General features: G+C 65.1%; 2 protein-coding genes across 2 annotated transcripts; both read left to right on the forward strand.

Moving 5' to 3' along the window:
* Positions 1-1,137: 1,137 nt before the first annotated feature.
* On the forward strand, positions 1,138-25,156 carry PWWP2B (PWWP domain containing 2B; the record flags this gene model as incomplete). The annotated part of the gene is made up of 3 exons (XM_079706675.1): positions 1,138-1,262; positions 9,491-10,785; positions 24,485-25,156. The coding sequence occupies 3 exons, from the start codon at positions 1,138-1,140 to the stop codon at positions 24,496-24,498; spliced, it is 1,434 nt and encodes a 477-aa protein (XP_079562801.1). The 3' UTR covers positions 24,499-25,156.
* Positions 15,275-16,618, forward strand: LOC307054796 (uncharacterized protein). The gene is made up of 3 exons (XM_079706686.1): positions 15,275-15,463; positions 16,105-16,207; positions 16,371-16,618. Exons 1-3 carry the CDS (start codon positions 15,425-15,427, stop codon positions 16,598-16,600), a joined length of 372 nt encoding a protein of 123 aa, XP_079562812.1. The 5' UTR covers positions 15,275-15,424; the 3' UTR covers positions 16,601-16,618.
* Positions 25,157-26,856: the final 1,700 nt, after the last annotated feature.

Consider the following 26,856-nt stretch of genomic DNA (forward strand, 5'->3'; position numbering starts at 1 on the left):
GCGCAGCGAGCCCGGCTCAGGGGACCGGGCCGGGACGCGCTCGGGGCAAGGTCACTGCAACAGGCTGGGCCCTGGGGGCGGCCCGCGGGGTCCCGAGCCGCGTGCGGGACGCGCAAGTGCTCAGTAAAGTCGAGAGCTGGTACTGGGCTGAAGGCGCGTGGGAGCGGGGCCCGGGTGGGGGTCCGGCGTCCGCTTGTGCCCTCCACCTCCCACTCCCCCCATCAGCGGCCCGGCTGCGTGCGCCGGGGAGCCCCAGTCTCGCTCGGGGAAGGCAATCCTTTCCATTGTGAACTGGCCGCGTGGCGCCCTGGCCCCTCCGGCCGCACCAGGGGTCGCACGGAACCCAACGTTTCCCCGGCTCCCCGGGGTCACGCGACCTAGACTTGTGGACTGATCACCCTCCCTAACCCCGCTGCGGGTAGCCCGGAGCCGAGTGCGCGCCCTCTCGTCACCCAGCGAGGCGCCGAGCACACGGGGGGGTCGTCAAGTGCCCCACGGGGGTCGTCAAGTGCCCCCCCCCAGGCGGCGAGGTCGAGACTGGGCCGCTGCGGCGGGCCCGCCGGTGTCCCCTCGGCGCCCCGCGTCTCCGCGGCCCGGCCCCGCTGGGCTTCCTGCTCGCGCCGCCGGGACTTCCTCCCCGCAGTGCCCGGGTGGCCACCCGGGCGCCAGACCCGGAGGCGGGGAACCCGGGGACACGGGCGGGGTGGGGAGCGCCGGGGCGAGGAGAGGGGAAGACACCCTGGAGCCGGTAGGGGCAGGCGCCCCGGGTGGACCCCCGGCTGGAGAGGAGGGGGTCCCTGGACCCGGGGCCGGGGCAGTTCTCCAGGCGCCGGCTCTCAGGTCCTCTCCGCGGGCGCTCGCGGCCAGCGTCGCCGGGGGTGGAGCGCGGCCCTGCCCCATCCTGCCCCATCCTGCCCGTTCGGTGGGGCTCCGCAGTGCGTCTCCACGCCGAGTGTGGAGGCCGCACGGCCCGGCGCGCGTCTGTGGGCGCGGGTGCCCCGCGCGCCCCTCCCGGCGCCCCCGGCCCGCTCGCGGAGGCCGCCCCGAGCGGAGCTTTGTGACGTCAGGCGGCCGGCGGGCGGCGTCACGCGCGGGGCTGACCCGGCGCGGGGCGGGGGCCGGGCCGGGACGCGGAGCATGGAGCCGCGGGCCGGCTGCCGGCTGCCCGTGCGGGTGGAGCAGGTCGTCAACGGCGCGCTGCTGGTCACCGTGAGCTGCGGCGAGCGCCGCTTCGCCGGGATCCTGCTGGACTGCACGAAAAAGTGAGCGGGGGCGGGGGCGCGGGCCCCGGGACGCCCCCGGAATCCCCTCGGGACAGCCCCCACCCCGCGCGCGCGCTGGCCCAGGGCCGGGGCTGCTCCGGGGCGGGGCAGCGTGGCGCCGGCGCCCGCTTTCGGTTTCTCCAGCCCCGGGTTCGGGGTGCGCGAGCGCGGCCGCCACTCGGGGGGGAAAAGTGGTTCTCAAAGTCGTCGCGACTTTTCGGGCAGGGGACCGCGCAGCCGGGCGGGAACGGCGATGGGCGCCGAGCCGGAGCCTGGGCGCGGCGCGTGGAGCCCGAGACCCCGCGCCCACCGCCGCGCCGCCCGGCTCCGAACTCCGCACGTCTGCCATAATTAACGCACTTTTCTTTGTTCAGACTCACTGTTGAATTCGGCTGTCTTGAGAATTGTCATCCGCCGGGGTGGGGGCAGTGGGTTCAGATGCGCTTGCTCTGTCAGTTACTCATAAGGGGGGGCGGGGTGTAATGCAATGTCCCCCCCACCAGGAGCAGTCGGGGCTGAGGATTGCTAGCGAGCAGTTGTGTCCAGCGGCGCGATTTAAGAACACTGTTTCGGGCTGAGGAGCCCTGGGCAGAACAGGAACGAAAAGATACAAGTTTCAGAGCTGTGCTGAGCTCCCTTCGGGAGCCAGCGGGATTCTCTGCTGGAGGGGTCCCTGGGCAGGCCTGGGGGCACATCCATCCTGAGAGGCACCTGTATGCCGGCTGCAGGGATCCCTGCAGCGGGAAAGAGTCTCCTGGATACAGTGTCACATGGTAGTGAGCTGTCGCGCAGATAAATGATTAGGCATTAATCAGGCACTAATGTCTTGAGGCTCAGGCTGGGCCTTATTTTGAACCGGGAGCACTAAACGGCTCCCCTTTGCAAAGGCCCAACTTCTTCCCTCAGTGGAGCCCAAATTTTGTGCCGGCGGCGGGGGTGTGGCAGGAGGACCATCACCTTTCAACGGCCACTCTGCTGGCATTATCTCCTCATTAGATGTGCCAGAGCCATTTATGTGCAAGTCATGTGATTTAACATATGGCGTCCCAGGTGACTGTCGCCCTGCTCTGCGCTGGCTACTGCAGAGAGTGCTTGTTGGGACCTGGTGACCCTCCGGGGCTGCAGCACAGCCGCCCGGAAGCCGCCAGGCCTGTCCCCTGGGGCGGCTGAGGGTCCTCTGCCACCAGTGGCCACCACTTCCTCCGCCGGCGTAGTCCTGCTTCTGCTCCTGGGTCTGTGCAGGGCTGCACCCCAGCGCTGCCTGCACAGCGCTGCCTGGCCTTTCCTCCCTGACAGGGGCCCTGGCAGGAGAGGTCCCCCCACTCTCGTTTTCTGGGCTCCCTGACTCAGGGCAAGGGAGGCTGGGGGTGTCTGCAGAGGCTGCCGGCCCCCCGCCCTTGGTCTCTGCCTCCAGGCAGGGCTCCCGTCCCTATAGCCCATGGCTAACCTGATGGGGAGATCTGCACCCCCCCCCCACCCGCTTCCCCACCCCCTCGTGGAAGGAAGCAGGCTCTGCTGGGATCCCAGCATGGGAACTGGCAGCTGTAGGACGTGTGGGCGGCAACCCTGCCATGGCCACATAAGGCTGTAACCGGAGCCGCCCACAGAACCAGGAGCTGGGCCTCGGTGGGCACAGCTCTGCTCAGCAGCTCCTCTTTCTGACTTGAGTGGGCTCCCCCCTGAAGAGAACCTGAGGAGAGACCTGGCCTCTCCCAACCCCTCCGGTGCCTGGGCTTGGCCCCGAAGCTGCCCCTGTCCCTGCCCACCCCACCTCCCCTCTGTGGGTCACCTCCAGTTTCATCCTGATCCCAGTTTGCTACCATGATATTATGATCTGCAACGCTCATGTTTACAGCCGGCTTGTCGGACAGGGTCCAGAGGCAGCTTACAACCTGGCCTGGGTGTTTCTGGCAGAGAGGCCCGGCCTCGGGCCTCGGGGGTCTGCAGCACCGACCTGCCTCCCCGGGGGCCGGTTCCTCCTCAGGGCCCACTCCCCCTACCCCATACGTCACGGTGGCAGGGCCGGTCAGTGAGGCCCCATCCCGGGTGTGGGCACTGACAGGCGGGCAGAGCAGCTGGGGGCTCAGATTGCAGGCGCCTGCCCACCTCCTGGGGCCTGTGGGTTCCAGGTCAGCAGGCCCGTGTGCCCGTGGTGCCCCAGCCGGGCGCAGACCAGTCACTGCCACGTGTCAGCACTTCTCGAGCTCGTGGGCAGACCCCGGGGGCCTAGGAGAACAGAGGGGTCCCCCGGGAGGGGCAGTTCACACGGGTCCCTGGGTCCTCTCCTGCAGCGGGGCCCAGCAACCACTGTTAATTTGGGGGCACTGGGGCGGCAGCACCCCTCCCTTGGTGCTCTGGGAGCTCTGGGCTGAACGTCTGTCTGTCCACGGAGGCCAGGCCGAGGTCCCAGCGGACGCTCGGAGCCGCCAGGCCGGTGCCGAGCCTTGAACCTGCTGACAGGCTGCTGTGTGATCTGAACCAAGATCCTTGGCTGCTCTGAGTGCCTGTGGCTCCTGCATCCACATTCATTCATTGAGCACCTACTGTGTGCTGGGAAGCGGCCTTAAGTCCCTGGCATAACTGCTGTGGTGCACGATCCTCAAGTATCTCGGGTGGGCGGTGTTCGTTCTGACACATAACGGTGCAGATGGCCCCGGCCTACCCTGACCCCACAGCTCCACTCTCCAGGCTGGGGTGCGGGGGAGGCCTCTTGTGGGTGATTTGGGGAGTGGACCTCTGGTTGAGGACCTCAGGTGGGGTGGCCCAAAGAAAGACAGCAAAGTCTCCGAGTGCTGAGGGGATGGTCTTCCGGTCGGTGGGCATGAGGGCCAGCTGCCTGTCTGGCCTGGCCAATCCGAAGCCTCCGGCCTTGACCTCTAAGTGCGCGTTTTGTAAACTTCCCCAGTGTGAGTCACCCAGGGTGCCGCTATCACACAAGACTCCGGGGCCCCTCTACTGCAAAGGTTGGGTACGGGCCTTTGGGACCCACACCTGCCCGGGGGGCTTGGGACCCAGGCTTCTGGAGACTCAGCTGGCCAAGAATCCCAGCCACGGCCCGTCCCTGGGCAGGAGAACGCCCCTGCTCCATCCCGGACACGTCCCCTGTCCAGGCCCCACTGGGCTCGTCCTCCCTGCCCTTGAGGAGCTGGAGGGACTGGGACTGCGCAGTGCATCACGGGGTGGTATGACCTGCAGCCAGTGGGCAGATGCCTCACAAAGGGACCTGGCCAGCATGGCTGGCCTCTGGAGCTGCTCCACGGAGGGGGTGGGGCGCGTGGGCTGGGGGCTTGGCCTTGTGCTCCTGGGAAGAGAGACACAGTCACCTGAGTCTTATAATGATGCTGATGGTTCTTCAGCCTTTGGTCCAGGACTCTGGGGGCCAGCTGTGGCGGAGACGCTAGGTTGATAACCACGGGGGAGGGGCAGGGTCCCACGTGTGGCCCTGGATGAGGGGCCACTCTGGCGTCCAGGCTGCAAGTCCCCGTGTCACCCTGCTTTCCCCAGCTCCCTGAGCAGAGGTGGACCTCTGTGCGCAGCAGCCTGACACCCACCCGCCCCTCCCCTCCCTCGGGGCTCCAACCCTGCGGCTGTCTGTCGGCAGGGCTTTGGGAGAGAGAAACGGCCGCCGTGTATTTTCTAAACCAACGCTGGGGTGTACAGCCTGGCCGGCCGCAAGGTGGGCCTCGTCTCGGGACCTGGACCTGTCTTGGGACTGACTGCAGGCTCTGCCCACAAGGTACCTGCCGCGCAAGGCTGCCCTAGGCACCTGGCCCTGGGCTTTGGCCCCCGGGATGTTTCTGTTCCGGAGCCACGTCTTCTCACCTCTTTACAGGACACCGGGGCGGCCTCTCCCCGTGGGAGGACGAAGAAGGAAGGTCCAAGGCAGATGGGGACCTGGCCGGGGCCAGAGGCTGCCAGTGGGCACCAGAGGCGCTTGGGCCCCAAGCCTGCCGAGCTGGGAGGGGGCGGGTGGGGAGGCCGCAAGCTCTGGCAGGCGGCAGGGCCCCTCCTAGCCATGGGCCCGCCCAGGCCCGCTGCTCTCGGATGGGCGCTAGGCTGGAGGCACAAACGAGCCCCAGGGACGTGTGGGAGCTGAGGCTTGGCCACTGGTGTCCCACGGAGGAGTGCAGGCCAGGCCGCTTCTCTCTGGGTCCCTGTGTCCATGCCGGTGGCCGTGCCCTCACCTGGGCAGAGCGGTGGGTGACCCTGGGGACTCTGTCTCCTGTTCCCTTGGGGGCAGAACTGCTCTGCTTTGGGGGTCTGATCCCTGTAAGCCTCCTGGCTGAAGCTCCCTGTGCGAACTTTTCGCCCGGGCTCGGTCTCCCCAGCCTCTCCTCAAAGCGCAGGCCATCTGCCCCTCCCCTAGCTCCCCAAGGATGCGGTGCTGAGGTTTGCTCAGGGCCCCTCGGGTTTCTGCATGGGCACGTTGGCTGGCCTTGTGCTGCCTGTCGAGGCTGGGCCGGGCCCTGGCTCCGCCCGTGAGTCACTCCTGTGGGGCCCCGTGAGTCCAGACCTTCCGCACTGCAGAGGGCAGGACAGTGTGGGTGCCTGGGTTCCTCACCCTGTGCCTGTCAGGCCATCTCTCTGGCTCCAGGGCCACCCCAGCCCTCTGCCTGCCAGGGCCCTGCAGTATCACGTGTGGGGCTCTGCCAGGCTGGCCAGGGCCTCTGTCCCTGGGTGTAGGCCCACGTGGGCACAGCCCGGCTTCTCCGAGGGGCCCGGCCCCGTGGTCAACCCACAGGCCGCGGTCAGGCCACACCTTGTGCCTGGGGGTCCAGCAGGCACCCCTCGGCGGACAGGTTGCTGAGGTCCTTCCCAGAGAGAGTGGCCTTGGCTGGTGCCATCCCCGCGCCCAGAGGCAGCAGAGCTGGGGCACAAGCACGGACCCTGCCTGTCTCCCGACCCGCTGGTCTCCCTGGTCTCCCTCAGCTTCACTGTCCCATCCAAGAAATGGGAATGGTGATGACGGCGCCTCATGGGGCTGTAGACAGAGAACCTGCTCGTGGTCTGCAGCCCGGCAGCCAGGGTCCCGCTGGCCCTGTTTACCCACCGGCAGGCGTGGGTGTGGCCTGGGCAGGGCAGCAGCTCTGGGAAGGAAGTGTCCGAGTCATGGGGCCCGCCGTGGCAGCCGCGGTGCCATTCCACCGGGCCGTCTGCAAGGAACCTCCCCCTCTAGGCTGCAGCCCACAGCCCTGTGGGCAGAGGGTGCAGGCATACCAGGGCACTGCTCACAGCCGAGGCTGCCTCCCAGTTTGATCTGCCTGGGCAGGGCGGCGTCGACAGCCAGACCCTGTCTGTGTCTGGTGGGTGCAGACCCGGCCCACCCAGGGGCCCACAGCTTAGTGCTGTGGCTCAGGTCAGGGCCTGGGTCTCTGGCCGTCCTGAACATGCAGAGAACCCCTGAAGGTTGTGTGTGATCAGTGGGGCAAAAAGCTCCCTGAATGGGCCACAGCTGCAGAGTCTTCAGGGCCACCTGTCCCCAGCCTGTGTGTGCAGAGAGGTGGCCAAGGAGACTGCAGAGCCCCCCGGGCCGGCTGGCCGAGGGCACAGTCCAAGCCTAGGAGGGTCCTGGAGGGCAGCTGGGTTGGGGGATGGGGGATGACGGGAAAGGGGCTGCCCAGGGGTCCCGCAGAGCAGGAGGGGCTCTGCACCAGCACAGACAGGCTGACTGGCGGCACAGGCCAGGCTACGGGGGGGCGGTGAGGAACAGAGCCCGAGGAGGGGATACAGGCCGGGTCCTAGTGGGGTGACAGCCCAGGGGCCTGGGAAGGTGGGGCGGGGTGCGGATGGGAGGGGGGTGTCAGAGTGAGCCCCCAGTTCGTGGCCTGGGTGCCTGTGAATGGTGGGCAGGAAGTGGGTTTCGGGGAGGCCTTGGGGGAAACCCTCCAGCCCCAGATGTGTGGATCCAGCCTGGTGTGTGGGCCCCCTGGTGCATGTGTGTGCACACGTGTGTGGATGCACGCTTGCATGCGTGTGCCTGGGTTTAGTTTGCCAAATTCTCAGCCTGTTCTGAATGCCCACGAGGGGCTTGTTGAAGGGAATGAGCCAGGTGCCCGCTCTGATGCCTGGGACTCGGGTGAGGTTTGGTGACACACCAGCCTGTCACACGCCTGGGTGGGGGCTTGTCGCCCACACCTCGACACAGGCAGACTTTTTCCGTGAAGGGCTGGTGGCCATGCGGTGTCTGTCACAGGTGCTCAGCAGCGCCGCAGGGGCCCTGCACGGGCAGCGGGCGTGGCTGTGTGCCAGTCACACCTGACTTACAAAGCCTGGTGGCTGACTTGGCCTGGGGGCCGTGGGGTGTGGAGCCTCTGTGCCCAGTGCCCGACCCGGGGCTGGTGGGAGGGCGGCTGACAGTCAGCGCACGGTCCTGGGACCTCCGTTCCCACCCCTGCTCCCCTGAAAGTCTCCGCCCATCCTGGTATGGAAATCATACATGCCTGCTTCCCGTGGTGGCGGCTGCAGGAGCCGCGAGACGCGCCCCGCGTGCGGCCACCGCTGACAGGCGTGGTCTGTGGTGCTTGTTGTTGTTATTGGTCGGCTGGGACGTGGGGGCCTGTGGCTGCGGGGCCGCAGTGGGAGCCAGTCCGGTGGGAACGGCTTGGTCTCTCCGGGGAGAGGGGCCCTTGAAGAGCCACGTGCCCACGGGTGATGGGGAGGGAGGGATCACAAGGGCTGCCCCCCCCAGCGCAGAATCCCACCTCACAGGGGGCCAAGTCCCCTACTGCTGGCCCGTGGCTGGACGCTCCCCGCAGGCTGGCCCTGCTGCCATCTCTCTTTCTCTCTCTCTGTACCCCTCCCCCTCCCCTCTTCTCCCTCAGTCAGGGTCACAGGTCACAGGTCAGCCGTCTGAATGAGCTGCATCCTCCATGGCCAAGCAGAGGGCAGGTGGCCGTGGCCCTGGTTTGCTGGACCCTGTAGATGCAGAAGTCATTTTTGAGAAATGACTTCTTTGAGAAACAGCAAAGCTCACTTATCTTTTCTACTCTGATTGAATTACAAAAGGGAGGGAGACACTGAGGTACAAGTTTCTAATCCTCGTTTCTCTTAACTTGGCTAAAAGTCTGTTCAGTGCTTTAAAAAAAGTGAAAACTAACAGCTTTTAGCTAAAGCAGTTCTTACAAATTAAATCGCATGTGTTTAAAGTTATGTGTGTCACCGCCAAAGAAAGGTGTAGCCCGTTTGGGCTTGGTTTCCCTCACTCGGAGCAGTGTGTTTTCCTGTGGCTCCCAGAGCAGCTTGCTGATCGGATATGACTTCCCGACATTCCCAGCACGGGGCCTGGGGGTGACGGTCATCGGCTCTAGAAGGGCGCTACTCCCAAGGCATTTGATGCCGGGACACCTGAGTGGAGGCTGCTGGCCCCAAGCTTCCCGGGGAGAGAGTCCCGACTGGGGGGCCCCGGAGGTGCCGGCCACACGCTCAGGCTCAGCTGTGGGTCCTCGCGGGAGGGGGGCCTCCTGCTTTCTCTGGCCCCTTCGCATGGGTCACGTGGCCTTATCGGTGCCGCCTGGCCCTCTCTGTCCTGGAGCTGGAGGTCCTGAGGGAAGGGGCCAGGAGTGCTGGCAGGAGGGGTGGTCCTTCCAGGTCGTGGTGGGCAGGGGCGGCCTGAGTGACGCCCTCACCTGAGAACCGTGGAAACAGGTGGGCCCAACTCAGCATTCAGGAGGGAGCGGGCTCACTCCCAGGCCCGGGGCTCAGGTTTGGTGGCTGACCCCTGTCCTTGCTGGGCCTGGCCACGAGTGGCCCCCACCCCCAGACACACGTCCGGCACCTGGGACCCCGGTCCTATGGGCTGTCCTGGGACTGGGGGTCCTCCCAGGGACACATGTGGGGTCTTCCCTCTGGGAGTGCTTCCCTCAGGGAGGAGGGGCCTGAGTGGGTGAGGCCTGTACGGGCCGCTGGCCACACAGCAGCCGGACCCCCGCAGGCCAGGTCAGGCCCGTCCCAGGAGCCAGACCCCGTCCCCAGGCTTCCTGGGCCCCACGCCTGCACCGGGTCCTGGGAGGCCTCCAGCTTCGAGCCCGCGTTCCCCTTGTTGCCACGGAGTGAGGTGTGGGTGCTCAGTGCCTGTGGGGCCGTCGGTCTCCATGCTGGTCGCGTGACTTCAGAGCACAGCCTGCAGCTGGGATGCCCCCGGGGCATGTGCTGGGCCCTCCGGGAGGGGGGTCTGCTCACGGCGGGGTCCCCCCTGTCCTGACTGTCCCTTTCTGTCTCCCTACCGCCAGGTCCGGCCTCTTCGGCCTGCCCCCATCAGCTCCGCCGCCCCAGGCCCAGGACCCGCCTGTCAACGGCTGCCACGGGCCGGCCCCCACGGAGGGGGACACAGAGGCGATGCAGCTGGGGACGGGCCCCCCGCCACCTCCCAGTGGGGACCAGGCCCCTGAGACCGCCAGCCCCGAGCCGCCCCCGCTGCCCGCCGGAAGCCTGCCCCCGTTCCCGCCCTATTTTGAAGGCGCCCCCTTCCCTCCCCCGCTCTGGCTGAGGAACACGTACCGGCAGTGGGTGCCGCAGCCGCCCCCCCGGGGCATCAAGAGGACACGGAGGCGCCTGTCCCGCAACCGCGACTCTGGCCACCTGGCCCTGAGTCCCATCCGCCTGCGGCCCCGCCAGGTGCTCTGTGAGAAGTGCAAGAGCACCCTGAGCCCCCCAGAGGCCAGCCCCGGCCCCCCGGCCACCCCCCGGCCGCGCAGGGAGCCCCGAAAGCCCGAGGACCCCGACGGTGGAGGTGACACGACCGCCAAGAGGAGCAAGAGGGAGAGGCGGCAGGAGGCGCGGGCCCGGGTCCCCCGGAGCCCGGTCATCAAGATCTCCTACAGCACGCCCCAGGGCACCGGCGAGGTGGTGGAGATCCCCTCCCGCGTGCACGGCTCACTGGAGCCCTTCTGCCCCCCGCAGGCCCCGCCCGGAGGCCCGGACCCCGAGGCGCCCAGGGACAGGCCGCCCGCCGGGGCCCCGGCCTCCATCCCCAAGCTGAAGCTGACGCGGCCCCTGCCCCCCAGCGCTGCCCCGCCGCCCCCCAAGATCCGCCTGAAGCCCCACCGCCCGGGGGCTGGCGAGCAGGAGCCCGTCTACAGGGCCGAGCTGGTGGAGGAGCTCAAGGGCTGTGGCCGCGGCCCCCGGGCCGGCTCACCCGCGCCCCTCGCCGACGGCTCTGCCCGCTCTGGGCTGGCGGACTCGTCTTCTGGAAGTTCTGGCGAGGACGACGACTGCAAGGGGTGTCCCCAAGGTGAACACGGGCCTGACGGCCTGGCTTTTCTCGCCGCCTGCCCCCGGAGAACTGGCTGTGCCAGCGTGTCGGTGTGGAGCAGCGACAGCCTGGACGAGTCCAAATCGTCCAGCTCGGAAGTGACGTCACCAGACATGTGTGACCTCTCGTCTGGCGACGGTGCGTCTGTGCCGGCCTCGTCCAAGGATGCGCAGCCGACGGTCCCACCCCTGACGGTCAGGCTGCACACGCAGAGCGTCTCCAAGTGCGTTACCGAGGACGGAAGGACCGTGGCCGTAGGGGACATCGTGTGGGGTAAGGTTCATGGTTTTCCTTGGTGGCCAGCACGTGTCCTGGACATCAGTCTTAGCCAGAAGGAGGACGGGGAGCCCTCCTGGCAAGAAGCGAAAGTCTCGTGGTTTGGTTCTCCAACTACGTCGTTCTTGTCTATTTCAAAACTCTCCCCTTTCTCTGAATTTTTCAAACTGAGATTTAACCGTAAGAAGAAGGGGATGTATCGGAAAGCTATAACAGAGGCTGCCAATGCCGCCCAGCACGTGGCCCCGGAAATAAGGGAGCTCTTAACCCAGTTTGAAACGTAACTCGGGTTCCGACCAGGTGAGTGTGTGCGTGGAGGGCGGCCTCTCTCCGGCCGTCCCGAGCCCGTGTCTGCATCTGGGCTGTCCCTCCGCCCTGGGCCTCGGTGAGCCGGGGGGACACGAACGCCCCTGGCCATCTGGCTCGCTGCTCCAAAGGGGGCCGTCTGGACAGTCGCCCTGCTTGCTGGCAACATTGTCCAGCTTTTCGATTCACAGAAGAGGTGCTTTAAAAGCAGGCGAGGGGCTTCCCTGGTGGCGCAGTGGTTGAGAGTCCGCCTGCCGATGCAGGGGACACGGGTTTGTGCCCCGGTCCGGGAAGATCCCACATGCCGCGGAGCGGCTGGACCCGTGAGCCATGGCCGCTGAGCCTGCGCGTCCGGAGCCTGTGCTCCGCCACGGGAGAGGCCACAACAGTGAGAGGCCCCGCGTACCGCAAAAAAAAAAAAAGAAACAAAAGCAGGCGAGTCGTCAGCCACCTGTTCAGAGAACAGAGCTAGTTTGTGTTTTGCGGCCATTTTGCAAAGGACCGTAAAAGGTCTCCTTGCTCTTTCGTTTCCCTTTGGGGAAAGGAGAGGGTTTTAAAGGCGGCGGCTTTGACGGATGGGGCGGTGGGGAGCGCAGGGAGGGGCTTCCTCTGTTACTCTTCCCAGGCTGCAGGCGGGGCCTCCCTCCCTCCCCTCCCCCACCTCCTGCTCGCAGGTGCGCCCAGGGGTCTGACTTTGCCGGAAGGAGGAAAGTCACTGAGCTGCCTGCCCTCAGAGGTAGTGCCTGTGGCCCAGCGCTGCTCTGCTGCTGCCAGTGGGGGCTCCCCTCCGTCAGCCAGCACGTGGGTCCTGGACATTGGTGCTGGGGGCTCCAGGCTCCCGGTGGCGGGGCCGGTGCTCTGGGATCTGTCCCTGGGCCAGTGCCTCGCCCTCTGTCTCTGCCCCCAGGAGACCTTTGTAGGATCTCCAGCCACAGGCCTTATGGAGCCTCTGTGGGGTTGGGGGTGTCACCACCTGGGGTTGGAAGCATCACCTTGTGCAGTTGCCGTGTCACCAGGTGGCGTGGGGCATCACCGTGTGGCATGTCTGGCGGGGTGTCGGGAAACGGCCGGGGGGCTGAGGGCCTCTGCCGTGAGCTTCCCCTGGGCCCCGAGGTGCAGGGAGATGTGGGCGTGCTCTCATCTGATGGTTGCCACCAGCTCTGGCCTGGGCAGCGGGGTGTGTCCAGCGGGTCACTGGCGCTGGTGGCCACTCTTCCCAGGTCTGACTACCCTCCCTGTCCTCCCCTGGTTGGTCCCGGGCAGGCCATGGTCCCCCGAGGCTCCAGGCCGCCTGGGTGGACCAGAGGGGACATGACAGGGTCCCGTGTGAGGGGCAGCCCGTGGGGTCAGTGCTCTTCCTGGCCCCGTGGCCTCGTGCCCACGCCCACAGAAACAGACAGCATGGCACAGGGGCTGGCCCAGAGGATGAGCTGGGCCTCTGCCTTCATCTCCGGACCCTCGGGTGACCTTGTCTGGCCTGGCTGTCCTGCTCACCCCACCTGTCTGTGCCGGTTTCCCGGGTGAGGCGAGTTTTCAGGGCTGGGCAGGGCCAGCTCATGTGGCTGGGGAGGGGCTTTGTGGAGTGCTGGTGCCCGCTCCCTGCTGTGCCGGGTGCAGCGGGGTCCTGGGATTGAAGAAGCAGTGATGAGGGGCACGTCTGGGCTGGGGTCCCGGCCGGGGCTCCTGAGGCCTTGTCCCCACCCCTCCCCCACCTGCTTCCCACATCACCTCCTGCATGGCTGCCCGGATTCCAGGCACGAACTTCTCCTGTTGGGAACCAGGCACATCCCCCATCAGTTCTGGCCTTCGTGTTGGGGTGTGGGCGTGGCACAGACCTGGGGGCATCCAGGCAGCTAGGGTCTCAGGTGAGGGCGGCCAGCTCACCTGAGGGGCAGCGGTCCAGAGAAAGTCCAGATGCCCTGGCATCGGGCTTCCTAGGGCATCTCCCTGCTGTGGCCAGGCTTAGGGGCACCCCTGGCTGCGGCCGCGTCCCGCTGGCCTGGGGACCACTGGGGGGCCCTGCCTCTCTCCGTGCCCTTCCGCTCCTGGCCCCGCCCCTCTGCTCACAGGGCCCAGCCCGTATTTGGCCTGGTGTCGGGCACCTTGCCCACGTGCCCCTGCTGTGGGCAGAGACAGCCCCGTGGGTTCAGGGCTCTGTGTATCAGGAAGCAGAGGAGGAATCTCGCTGGACGGGTTTGCCTGCTGCGGGGGCCTGTGCCCCCCGCCCCCGCGGGGTGTGGAGCTTTGGGAGCGTGGCGGGCGGCCTGGATCCTCTCGGCGCCAGAGCACCAAGTGGTTTTGGCTGATGGGCTTTTGGGTTTTGTTTTTTGAGGCTTAAAGACTGAGCTGAGGTTTGTGCCAGCCAGGTGGCTGATCTGCTGGCGTCAGCAAGCCGGGGTCTCGCGCTCAGGTGGGGTCCGCGGTCTCCTGGTGGACAAGTTTGCTTTCAGGTGTCAAGTGTCTGGGGAGCAGCTGTCCAGGCTGCTCCATGAAGGGGAAGCAGGGAACTGCCCTCACCGGGGAAGGTGGGCTTCCCCAGGCAAGCTGAGGGCTGAGGGGCTGGTGCAGGAGGAGGGTCCCGGCAGAGCTTGTGTGAGATGCTTGCTGGTGGCAGTGCCCCGTGGCGGTGCTGAGGTAGGGGCCAGGGTCACCAGCACCCGGGCGCGTCCTGGGAGGAGGAGGGACCTCCTGGCGGGCGTGGGCCCCCCGGGCCCCCCACGGGAGGGCTGGGAGGCTGGTACAGGGGCCTGGAGCTCGGCCGGGAGGCCTGCTGGGGAAGGTGGTCCTCCGGGCCCCACCCACCGGCCACCCCGGCCTGGCCCAGCCGACCCTGCAGCCACCTGAGGACGGCTGAGGTGGTGCCAGGAGCTCCTTGGGATTTGGGGTGTCCATGCTGCCCGCAGGTGTGTCAGGAGAGTCTCAGCAGATGTGGGGCTGGGCCCCTTCCAGGGGCGTGTGCCCGGCACCTCTTCCCCGAGAGACCCTGCCCCCTTTGCAGGGCTGCTGGAGGCTCGGCTGAGAGGTGGGTGCCCACGCGGACGTTGTGAGAGTCGCGGAGCCGGCCTGGGGCCTGGCGGCCAGGGCGCTGGGGAGAGGCCAGCGGGGCCTGGCTGGGCACAGGGGCTCTGAGCAGGCACCGCCCCCAAGGTGCTCGTGTGCCCCAGCGAGGCGCGTCTCCTGAGGGCTCCGGGCCCAGCCCCGGCCCCAGCAGGCTGGCGACTCTGAGCCTCAGTTTTCCCATCTGTCTCCCGGGTAGGGGGTGAGTGAGGGGACTTGTCTGCAGCCGGCTTTCTGGCTCTGCTTTCCCGGGGGTCCTCCCACGTCCCCCCGCGGTGGGGCCGGGGTCATGCTCCTGACTGGATGGGCTGGGCAACTCCTGCTGCCCACTGGTCAGGGGGGCGAGGGTCCTGCAGGTGGGACAGGGATGCCCTGAGTGCGGGGCTGGCCCCCCAACCTGACGGGTGACAGCGACGCCTCCCGGGGGCGGTGTGACCCCAGGCCTCTTCCTCTCAGACCCGGTTCCGTGCCTCTTCTCTCCCCACCCACCCACCCACCAAGGGGTCGGCCTACCAAGGACTGAATGCTCCGCTGGATGGGGGACAGAAGTGTGCAAAGTCACCGAGGCCCTTGTCTCGGGGGCTGGGGAGAGGGCTGCGACTCACAGTCCCCAGATTCGTGCCTAATCACACACAGGAATGTGCTGAGAGGGGACAAGGGCCTCCCAGCAGAGCGTCTGGTGAGGAAGCTGATTTGGACCGGGGGTCTGGGAAGGCTTCCTGGAGGAGGTGACACATAGCTGAGATTAGAACAGTGAGCTAATCATGAGCTAATAGGGTGGGGATGAGCATCTGAGGATGCAAAAGGAGCAGCATGTGCTGGGGCCCGTGGCAGAACGAAGCTGGGCATGTTCTTAGGGGTGGGGAGAGGCCCAGTGTGGGCCTGGTGGCCTGAGGCCCCAGCTGGGGCCTTATCCTCAGAGTAGGGGTGCCATGGGAGAATTTCAAGCAGAGGGTGGATGGTCCCGTGCTCTGGGACAGCAGTGTGATAGGGGCCTGGAGGCTGGAAGGATGTGCCATAGGACGGAGGCTCAGACAAGGATGGGGCGTGGGAGGGCCACGGGGAGCAGGGGGCAGAGGTCCAGGGGACGGGCTGGGCTGCTGGGACCGCCATGCCCCTCGCCGGCTGTGGAGGGGCTACTCCAGTTGCCGGCATGTGAACGCCTGGGTCTCGGCTGGGAGGAGCCTCGGGGTCCAGCCTCAGAGGAGCCTTGGGGCCGAGTGATGGATTCGTGGGATGACGTGGGTGAGGACAAGGCCATGGGTGAGCACGGATGGGCTGGAGCCTCGCCCAGCCCGCGGGCACCACCCAGGTGAGGGCAGGCGGTGATGGAGCCGTCCATTACTGGGTGCATGGTCACTGGGCGCGCACCCCAAGGGCCTGGGAGGTGTGGGGACGGGTGCCCCGGTGTCCTGGGAGCCGTGACAGCTCAGAATGCCACCCAGTGTCCCAGCCTCTCAGCCCAGTGGGAAATTCACAGGCCCCGTGTGAGCTGGGAGGGTCCAGGGCTGGGTCCCGACCTCCCGTGGAACCGCAGGGGCCCTGGCCCCTTCCCTTCCTGCCCAAGTGGCCGGGCTGCTGGCCAGCAGGGAACTTTTGGGGCTCACTCCGCGGGCAGCTCCGAGCGCTGGGTTTTTTGGTTTCCCTGAGTGGAGGGCACTCTTGGGGTGAGCCTCGTCCCCTATGAACTTCCTGTGGCGCTGGTACAAATGACCTCACGCTGGGCAGTTGGAAACAACAGAAATCTCTTCCTATGGTTCTGGAGGCCAGAAGCCTGAGTCAAGGTGCCGGCAGGGCTGTGCTTCCTCCGAGGCTCCAGGGGAGGGTCCTTCCTGCCTCTTCCAGCTCCCGGGGGCTCGGGCGCTCCCGGGCCTCTGGCGGGATCACCCAGCCTCTGCCTGCATGGTGACGGGGGCCTCTCTGCTGTGATGCGTCCCCCCTGCCTTCTTCCAGGAGGACCCTGTGAGGCGTTTATGGGCCACCTGCTCAGTCCAGCCTGATCTGCTCGTCTCAAAGCCCTCGTTCCATCACACCGGCCGCACCTGTCCCATGGAAGGTGACATCCCGGGTTCCAGGGTTGGGGGCCCACTCGCCCGCTGCGCCCTCTGCCCGCTCAGCAGGCCCGTGTGGGTCCGTGCACAGCGCGTGCGGGGAGGCCGTGCACGGAGGCGGCACCAGGGCCGCTTTCGGCTTCACAAGGTGACTCTCCCGGGAAACAGAGACATCCGCGGGAAGCCAGCCTGGACCCCGTGCTGCCCGGGTGCTGGCGGCCGCCGGCGGCCGCCCGCCCCGCCCCGCCCCGCCTGGAGTGCTGACTGGGCGCCCAGTCCCCAAGCGGAGGCGTCCAGATCCTGTCTCCAGGGGCCGCTTCCCTCCTGTGCCTCTTCTAGAACGGTATCCTCGAGGCGAATGCCCCAAATGGGCTTTTCTCTCTTCCAATGCTAAATAAAGATGTACTTCTGCTTCTCAGCTGACTTCCGCGTTGCTTTCAGGGAACTCAGGTCCTCTGTGAGGGTTGTAATTATTTTGTTCCAGAGGAAACTAAGGCCTGTAATAACGAGGCTGCTGCAGGGGCTCAGGCCCCGCCCCCTCCCCGCCGCGTCCCCAGGTGGGTGCACGGGGACACAGGCCCGGTGTGTGCAGTTGCTCTGCTGGGGTCCCTAGCGGGGGCGGGGACTTCTCCCAGCCGAGGGGAGGGGCTGCGGGCCCCCTGGGCTGGGCCTTCCAGGCCCAGTGCTGCCCCTCCCACTGGTGAGATGCCTTAACCACTCTTTGCCAGGGGGCCCCACCGCCAGCTCCAAATACTTGTCCCTGTTCCTGTCCTGCTTCTCCCCCACTGGACGGAGCACCTACCCCGAGGTCGGAGGTCCCAGAGCACACGGGGAGGGGCCCGAGCTCTGCAGTCCTGCGCCATGGGATTGGGGTGCGACCCCTCCGTGGGACGGTGGTCCCTCAGCTGCCCGTCGGGAGGCCCTTCTGTCCTGGTGACCTGATCAGCTCCTTAGCCATTCTGCAGGAACACTTTGGTCACCTTTAGATGAGGTCTTACAGAGCAGACGGACGAGCGTCTGAGTCGGTTCCCAGCACCCTCCGGAGTGACCAGCGTGTCTGTCACAAACATGGCGGACACCTCTCAGTCCAGGCGAATGTCCTCTTTGACACCCAGATCGTCCCATTGTTGGCCACGGGCTCATCGGCTCATGAGTCCGCCTGACGACCACAGCGGTCTCTGGCAGCGGCCTTGCTTTCTGCCAGGGCTCGGGATTCTGGGTCACCGTGGGCATTTCTGGCCCGACCCGGGGTCAGCCGTTTCCCGAGGAGTCCCGGGTCCTCTCAAGGGGACTGGTATCCAGCCGCCATCCTGCCTGGGTGCGAGGGGTGCTGGCTGCTGGGGTCACACCGTTTCCAGGTGGTTTCTTAGCCTTTGCAGTTAACAGACCTTGGAATTTCTTTCAGGAGAAAAGAAATCATGACTTCACACTCATTTTTCTTTTTTTTTTTTTTTTTTTTTTTTAAATTTATTTATTTTTTTATTTTTGGCTGTGTTGGGTCTTCGTTTCTGTGCGAGGGCTTTCTCTAGTTGTGGGGAGCGGGGGCCACTCTTCATCGCGGTGTGCGGGCCTCTCACTGTCGCGGCCTCTCTTGTTGCGGAGCACAGGCTCCAGATGCGCAGGCTCAGGAGCTGTGGCTCACGGGCTTAGTTGCTCCGCGGCATGTGGGATCTTCCCAGACCAGGGCTCGAACCTGTGTCCCCTGCATTAGCAGGCAGATTCTCAACCACTGTGCCACCAGGGAAGCCCCACACTCATTTTTCTAATTCAGATTTTTTACTTCTTCAACTTTCATATTTGCATCTCTCTCCCGTTATCCTGAAGATCTTGGCTCTTAGTGATATTAACACAATAATTTTACATGCAAAAGTTAATATATGTAAAATATTTAATGTATGTAGACTACATCACGTATGTAATCGTTTCAGACAGTGATGCCACCAGGTTGCCCGTGGGCCTACACCAAGCTTTGCTTGCAGGCCTTTTGTCCCTGGCGCTGGCCCTTCGGGGGACACGTCAAATTCCTGTTTCAGAGTTATCAAGACAGCGCCCCCTCCGTGGTTGTCATGACCTCAGGCACCGTTAGGGTCACTGAGCTCCTTTTTTCGTTCCATCTGTAGAGATTCCTTTACATTTTGATTCCGTGCACATTTCCAAGGGTCCCAAGTCAGCCCGAGCATCGTCCCGGCCCCTCCGTGCTGACCTCCTCCTGCAGGCCTCCTTTCTGCTGTGTTCGCTTGTCCTTGTGTTTGCAACAGAAGCGGACACGCAGGGCGCCCCTCCCCAGCTCTCGGCTCCATGTGGCAGAGCTGCAGTGCCCGCCCACTCTGTGCCCAGCGGCCACCTCCTCGGGGGCTCTCTCCTGAGCACCCATGTACGGCCGTGACCCCAAGGAGCCCCCAGAGCTTGGGATTCTCCGTCGCAGCAGCTTTGTCGTCACGGCTCCGTCCCAGCCCACCCCTTCGTTCTTTGCTGCTCTATTTGGTGTCCCCTTCGGGGAAGTAAGTTCCCGCACACCCAGACCCACGCGCTGCCTGGCACACGGTAATGCACACGGGAGCCCAGCCTGCTGGGGGCCTGGGCGCGGCCCTCCCCCGCCCTGCCCTGCGCCAGGTTCATGGCACTCTGCACGCTGGGCTGCATCGCCAGGAGGGGGCCCGTGTCTCCCTGTCCTGCAGGTGGGGAGACCGGCCCCCAGGGAGGCACAGCCAGGGTTTGCTCCCAGGCCAGGCTCTCCCCTGTGCGTCCGGCAGCCCCTGGCCCTGGAGGGGCAGAGCCGGATGCCTGACGCGTGCCCCGCCACCCCCCCCAGCACCTCGGGCGAGGGGAGATGCTCCCAGCTGTGGAGGGAGGGGCCTGGGAGGGTGGTCTGGCTCCGGGCGGGTTGGCATCTGCCCCATAATGTCTCTGGGTTAAGAACCCTGAGCTGGAGGTGTCCACACCCGGTCTACACAGCAGATCTGGATGGAGGGGGCAGCGCTGGCTGGAACAAGGGGCCGCCTGCGCCTCTGGACCAGGAGGTGGGCCACGTGTCAACCCTCTGCGTATCCTGGGGCAATGACGTCAACCACAGCTTTCCAGCGCTCCATCCCGGAGGAGCTGGTGTTCCCGGGAACTGTCCCCTTCCCCTCCCTGTGTCTGGGCCCGGGTCTCACCAGACCTGGTGCAGTCTGGGTATGGCTGAAGGGACCACGGGACCAAGCGGGTGACTGGGGAGGTGGGTGTTCGGGGGCCATGGCCAACGCCTTGCTGGTCTCCGCTGGATTGAGGGAGCGGCTTTTCCTGAGCCACGCTGGATGGCCCGGTGTGCATGGCCCGTGGAAGGTCGTGTGCCCGCAGGGCTGCTGTGGGCTGCCTTCCCAGGTGGCATCGGCGATGCCAGGCCACAGCCGCCTTCCTGTGCTTCCTTCTTCGTGAGGCTCCATGGTTCTCACTTCCAGTGGTGGCTGCTTTGTTTCTTTGCTCGTGAGACGCTGATGTCACCGCATTTTGGAAGGCTGTGTGTGGTTTGGGGAACTGGCCTTGTCCGTCTGGTCTTGTGCTGAGCTCAGCCGGCCTGGTCATCATCCCGCAACCCAGGCCCTGTCGTGGAGGGAGGGGAGCCCCCCATCCCCCCATCCCCCCATCTTCTCAACAGGTCCCCGGTCTGCAGGCAGCTTAGCCCCGTGAGGGAGCTGAGCCTGGGGTGTCTGACCGCCCTGTGTGGGGAATGGGCTGGGGGCCGCTTTCCAGGCTGGAGACCTCAGGTTGGGATGTACTGCTAGGAGCCCAGGGTGGTGTGGCCTCTGCCCCACGGCACCCTCGTGGGGAGACCCGGCTCACGTGTTGCTCATGAGGTGCATCGGCGCGGCCCCGTGCCGGAGGCGCCCTCCCGCTGAGTGCCCTGGTGCCTGGAAGCTTCCCGGTTAACCTGCTCCCGGCAGGCAGGGAGCGGTGGGGGCCGCCGGGGGAGCCACATTCTGTGCAGGTGGCGTTCGCCTCCCAGTTCGAGGGGCCTCCGGCATCGTGGCTCCCCCCTCAGACGCCTGGGCCTCCTGGCAGCTGTGGGACCGCATGGCCTGCCGCTTCTGGTCAGGGCTGGGGCGGACCCGATCCCTGGGGTGCTGGCCACGGGAGGCGGGGCACGCTGGGGCATCGGGGGGCCCTTCCAGGACCCAGACTAGAGGGAGTGCCACCTCCAGGGATGTGAGGGCTGGAGGGGCCTCCGGGCCAGGACTGTGCTGAGCAGCACTGGGGCGATTCTTGGGGAGGGAGGGACTGGGGGAAAGGGGTGAGGAAGACTTGCTGGGCAGTGGGGTTGGTTCCTAGCCAGCAGGCGTCTTCCTCCTGGGAAGAGAAATGAGCTTCTCTCTAGAGGACCACCAGCAGCAGCCTCTTGCCGTGATCTTGTGCCCTTCCCGTAGTTTCTAAGTGGGGTGGCGGACAGCAGGGCTGGGGCGCTCTGGGGGGCAGCTCAGGCTGTCGCGGTGAAGGGACAGGGACCACCCCTCCCAGAGGGAACGTCCCATTATTAAAGAGGGGCCGGTGTATCCCAGGCAGAGGGCCTGTCTTAGTCTCAGGGGCATTTCCCTAGCTGCTCAGTCAAGAAGAAAGTACAGGGAAAGTCCGGGTTTGTCCCCAGAGTTACGAGAACCCCTGCTGTCCTCACAGAGGCCCGGGCCAGCCTGAGGGCTTCCGAGAGCCACCCGCTGGCTGCCCCAGGCAGGGAGGTGGGACAGACGCGAGTCAAGACCCATCCCCCTGGGGCCTCTGCATCGGGGTTTCTCCTGCCTGACCACCAGGGCTTTGGTCATCGCTGCTGTCCCACGTCCGTGTCCTCTCCGTGTCCCCTCCGCCCCGTCTCCTGGGGCCTCTGGTCGCTGGGGACTCGGGGGGTGGGAGGGCCCGGCAGCCACCACAGGCAGTGAGGACGCTGCCTGGTGTCCACCCTGTCCTGGGGCACCTGCAGAGGGGAGACCACCAGCGTCAGGGAGGGCCTGTCCCCAGGACTGGCATTTGGAGAGGGTATTTGGTGGCTCAGACAGTTTGGGCAGGAGGCGGTTGGGAATTCAGAGCAAGGTCCAGGACTTTGTTTTATGGTTTCCGTCTTTTTCTTTGCCAAGGGCAGTGTCCCCGGAAACCTGCTGCTGGCAGACACTGCAGAGCCTTTCCTGGAGCCGACCGTCTGCCCAGCCCAGGGTGCTCCCGGAGGGGGTGGCCTGTCTCAGGCACTGATGGGCAAGACAGACCCGGCTGCGGGTACTGGGCCCCGGGTCCGGGATCTGGTCCTGGGTTGGGGAGGGTTCTGGGCCCTGGCTTAGGGCTCTGGGCCCCGAGTCCGGGTGTGGCTCAGTGGACGTCATGCCCAGAGGCTCCTGCTCTCAGGGGTGCCCCGAGACTGGGAGCCCGCCGCCCTGGGTGGACGAGTCTCCTTAGCGGGGCCTTAGCACTACACTCAGGACTTAGAGGTCTTTCCCGAGTTTGCTCAGGGTCCTGCCCGGGCCACATGCCTTGCATTCCTCTGGAGGTGGCTCTGGAGCCCCCAGCCCTCTCCATCCGATGCTGAGCTGCTTCTTTGGACCAGCCTGGGGGCCGTGACCGAGCTCCGAGACGATGGGGAAGCACGGGGCAGGGGGGATGGCCAGAGAGGGGTCCCTCCTGCACACCCCAAGTCGGGCTCCTGGCCGGGAGCTTTCCTTGGAGCCTTGGGGCAGGGGGATGACAGTTTGGAGCCCGAAGACCGGCTGCGGCCGGGGCGAGTGTGCGGTTCGGTTTGCTGTGGTCACCGCTGGTGTTTCTTTCCTGGTCATTGGAATCCTGGGCGCTTTGGATAAGGAGCAGGACGGCGGCTCCCCTTCCCCACCTGCCGGCCGGGCCACTAGGCCGCGGGGTCACTGCTTTCAGACCTGGGCAGCGATGGTGACAGGAGAGGACCCCTGCGCTGAGGCTTCGCCAGCCCCTCCGCCGACGCAGGGCTCAGGGCCCACAGGCAGCCTCGGGGATGGTGGAAGCCGTCTGCATTTCTCTGTGCAGGTGCATCTCCTGGATTCTATATTTTAAAAATAAGTGGAATGGGCTTCCCTGGTGGTGCAGTGGTTGAGAGTCCGCCTGCTGATGCAGGGGACACGGGTTCGTGCCCTGGTCCGGGAAGATCCCACATGCTGCGGAGTGGCTGGGCCCGTGAGCCATGGCCGCTGAGCCTGCGCGTCCAGAGCCTGTGCTCCGCGACAGGAGAGGCCACAGCAGTGAGAGGCCCGCGTACCGCAAAAAAAATAAAAATAACTGGAAAAAGCCTTTGGTTCCTATTTCACATTATAGTAAGATGTTCCTGAACACGATATCTTTCCATTGAATTTTTATTTGTAGCAATGTTACATACGCTCATGGTTTGAAAGCCCACTAGTAACATGAAATGTGTAATGAAAGGATTTCTCTGCACAGTCCTACACTTATCTTGCGGTTTCTTCTTTCATGATTTCTCAGCTGAAGCCTTCTTTATGGACTTTTTTTGCTGTGGAAAAGGAAGATTTTTCAACCTCATAACACCCCCTTTTCCTGCCACACAAACACACAAACGTGATTTCTGGCTAAATCAAGATTCAGTGTTGATATTAAAAATTGCAGCTTAGGGGCTTCCCTGGTGGTCCAGTGGTTAAGACTTCGCCATCCAGTGCAGGTTCGATCCGTGGTCGGGGAGCTAAGATCCCACGTGCCACGTGGCCAAAAAAAAAAAAACATAAAAAAAAGAAGCACTATTGTAACAAATTCAATAAAGACTTTATAAATGGTCAACATCAAAAAAGAAATCTAAAAAAAAAATTGTAGCTTATCCATGCAGATAATTATGAATATATTTTGTTTTTCTTCAGATCTGTTCTATGCAGAGTTGGATTTGCCTCATTTGGGGTCGTTTATATAGAATCAGTTATGAGTTCCCAGGTCTCTGAGAGAAATCGAAACCTCTCGGTGACTTCAGACACGTAGGGTATTTGTTTCAGTTTATGATCACTCTGTGAACAAACTTCCCCAAAACACAGTGACTTCAGACAGCTCTGCTCGGTTATTCCTCATGATTGTGTGCGCTCCCGGCCAGTGGCGTCAGCCGGGCTGGGGTGTCCTCGCCTGCCCAAGGCCTCGGCCGGGGTGGCCGGCACCTCCCCTCGCACACGCACGCCCGGGCCCTCCACATGGCTGGCGTGGCCGTCTCAGGGCATTCGGGGTCTTGTCATAGCAGCTCACGGCTTCCAAGACTGCAAAAGCAGACGCCCGCTCTCGGGGCTGGGCCAGGCTCCCGGCTGGCACCTCTCCCTCCTCCTGTGTAGGCGCGCTGTCACCGGTGCGGGTACACCTCCCCTCCTGGGGGCGCAGCAGCCGGCTTTGTGGCCGGCAGCCCCTGTGCGCTCCGCCTGTTCTCACTGGACTCTAGGCTCCTGGCCTCTCCCGCCCCCCTCTTCCCAGAGCCTCCTGTGACCGGCAGAGCTGCGTGTGGGGAACACTTTCCCCCTGTTTTGTGGGACTTGGGGAGGCTCCCCTCCCTGAGAGCCCACTGCTTTCTTTAGGGAGGGGCTGGCCCTGAGACGCAGGGCTGAAATGTCCGCTGTCCCTGGTCGAGGATGACCACCTGGTGGTCACATGGGAGGTGGGGACAAGTCAGGAAGCAGGGCTGAAGCCTGGGCTCCCCACCAACCTGGGAGAGGATTTTCTTGTCCAGGGTCTGCCCTCTGCCCCACCCCCGCCCACCCCTGACCCCAAGGGGGTCTCTTTAAGCCAGGAGGGTGCATCTGGTGGTGGGGCGGGGCTCCCAGCTGGGGGCGGGGCTCCAGGGGTGTCAATCACTCCTCACACTGGGGCCTTCTGAGCCTTGAGCCTGGGGCAAGTGCACAGCCATCAGCACCCCCCAAACCCCCAGTTACTCACGGCTGGCAGGACCCAGAACAGTTGGCCTGCCTTCAGCCCCTGTGTGCCTGGCCCAAGGCTGCGGGGCTGCAGGACAAGCCTGTGGTCTGGGTCCCTGGGCCACTGAGGATCCTGCACCTTCCCTGGGCAGTTCAGGGCCCCTGGTAGGTAGGGTGGGCACGGGGGATGCAGGGGTCAGACACCTGCCCCAGAAGAGGGGCGGGGGCACCAAAGGAGGCGGGACTCCCGAGATGGTGAGGGCTGGGTGAAGCTGAGGGGCCACAGAGCCTGAGGGAGAGACTCAGAGGAGCTGGGTGGGCACTCTGGCCTGGTGCTTGGGCTCCGAGAGGCCTGCCCCCCGGCAGTGGACCCTGAGGTAACCTGTGTCCCTTTCTGCTTCCCCCCAGGTCACAGACAATGAGGGCATGGCTATTCCCCTGCAGCTCCTGACTTCAGGGGTGTCCCCCGCACCCCCGCTCCGTCCCAGGACCCTGCAAGCCTTCTGGCCGGCTGCGCGCAGAGACCCGGCCCGCGGGGTCAGCCTGGCTCGAGGCCTCCGGGGGCAGCAGGTGCATCTGGCCACGAGGGCAGGACACCGGAGCGCTGCGACTCCTCTTGGCCAAATGTATTTATTCCCCCGACGCAGACTTTAGCTTTTCTGGTTTGTGAAGAGCCAGAGCCCAGCAGCAAGGGTGGCCTCCGGGGTCAGGGCGCCCAGGGGAGCAGGGCCGCGTCACCTCCCTGCCGGCTTCGGGACAACCCAGCCCCGGGCGCACGGGGCCTCTGTGTGCTTGACACCCGGCCGCCTCCCCCTCATCCCCCTCCCCATCCCCGTCCCCCTCCACGTTCATCCAGAGCGTGGGTCTCGCTGGGCTCCCCGCACCAGCCCCAGGGCCGCCCTGTCCCCCTGTCCCGTGCGGAGGCGATGGGGCTGCCACTCTGCAGTCAGACTTCAACGTAAAAAGGATAAGAACCTCGCCTGTTCTTTGTAAGAGTGCGTTCCATACCCCTTTTTGTCACTCTGAAGACCAAAAAGCAAACAGAAAGATAAAGAAAATGAGTTCTGCTCTCGGTTTAAATGTAAGAGAACAAAGAGGTCTGTGGGGAAGTCACCGTGACTCGGGCGCACCTGCGGTGCGGGTGGACCCCAGGGAAGCGCTCGTCGCGTGGACAGTGGCGGCTTTGAGGGCGGGTCGCTTGCGGTCCTCCTTCCCCGTGGGCCGGGTCGCTGTTCTGGCTGCTGCTGCTCCTCGGCCAGCCCCCTCAGGGCTTTCTAGCTGGCACGACTTTCCCAGGCAGGACGACATCTCAGGAGGTGGAGAGTTTGCTCGTTTCTCCCTGTGAAACCTCGACCCGCTGGTTTCCTGGTCGGCTCCTTCAGAGCCGAGGGACATCCCAGAGGGGACGGTGGTGCCTCTGCCTGTTCCTGGCTTTACTAGAACATTCGTGGTGTCCCCACACCCAGCAGGACCTGCTCCTGGCCAGGCCGGAGGTCCTCTCCAGGATGGAAGAGGGGTGGGACTCCCTTCCCCGTGGGGCCTGGGGTTCTGGGCCTGACTCTTGGGTGCGGGTAGCGGGAAGATGGTGGTTTTCAAACATTTGGAGCATCAGAGCCCTTTTCTCAAACAAAATCTTACCAGAATAAACCCCCTAGGAGGAGCTGTTCTGGTCCAGGCCCTCCCACCCTGAGACCCACCCCCAGAGGAGGGAGGGGCAACCTTGCATGAGTCCAGGAGGGCAGAGAGGGGGTGCTATCCTTCACCTGCCCTCCCCTACCCTTCCTGCCCCTGCCCTGAGGGTCCAGCAGAGCCAAGGCCCTGACTTGGGGCAGGGCAGCCTGGCCTCCGTGTGCAGGCCAGAGGGGCCGTCCAGACCCTCTGCACCCGCGGTTGCCCAGAGCTGTTCCCCACCTCAAGCCCCGCTCTGCGGCCTTGGTCCTAGACGGCTCCCTTGGGGGCCAGGGGCTGCCACGCCCGCCTTGAGGGAGACGCAGCTGCCCTGGGATGAGGCCTGGACTTGGGGAGGAAGTGACGACCCCGCAGAGAGAGGGCGTTCCCTGTAAGCCAGGCACTGCTCCGTGGAGAAACGCATGTCTCGGAGTGATCGGGACCCCGGTCCCCCAAGATGGCAGCCTGGCCTGGGCACATTCACTCCTGACTACCAGCCTGGCTCTCCCAGCCCGGCTCTCCCAGCCCCTCCCTGCGGGCCAGCGCAGCAGGACCAGCCCCAAGGTCAAGTGCAAGGATGGCCACCAGCACATGGGGCTTTGGAGCGCCACAGACAGATGGGGGACCGCCTCTGCAGGAGACACAGGCAGTCCCTTGCCCTGGAGTCGCCCCTGGACCGTCCCAGGCCAGCGCCCTCTATGTTCCAGCTGGGCCCGGCCCTGATAGGACCCTCAGGCCTGCGGGCTCCCCGGTCCCTTGACCACCCTGCTCCTGATGACCTGACGCCACCTGGTCCTGCTCAGGGCACTCTCCTGCCCTGGGCTGGGGGCCTCTCCATGCCATGGCCCCAAGGCTCCCCTCCAGCCACCCACTGCTCAGACACCCATGGCACCCAGGATGGGGCTGCCCGCACTGAAGCCTTCAGGAGGGCGGCTAGGCCGGAGGGGCTAAAGGGGAGCCGAGTCCTGGCCATTCCTGTCCCAGGGCTTTATACGCCCCCGCCAGCTGGAGCGCGCTGTCCCCTGGGACAGACAGCAGTTCTCATTGAAAGGGAAGGCAGCCTTTTTTTTTCTTCAGTCTTTGTGACTGTTTCTTTAAGCAGCAGATCGATT

Source organism: Hyperoodon ampullatus (genome assembly GCF_949752795.1).
Source record: "Hyperoodon ampullatus genome assembly, chromosome: 1".
NCBI classification, from domain to species: domain Eukaryota; kingdom Metazoa; phylum Chordata; class Mammalia; order Artiodactyla; family Ziphiidae; genus Hyperoodon; species Hyperoodon ampullatus.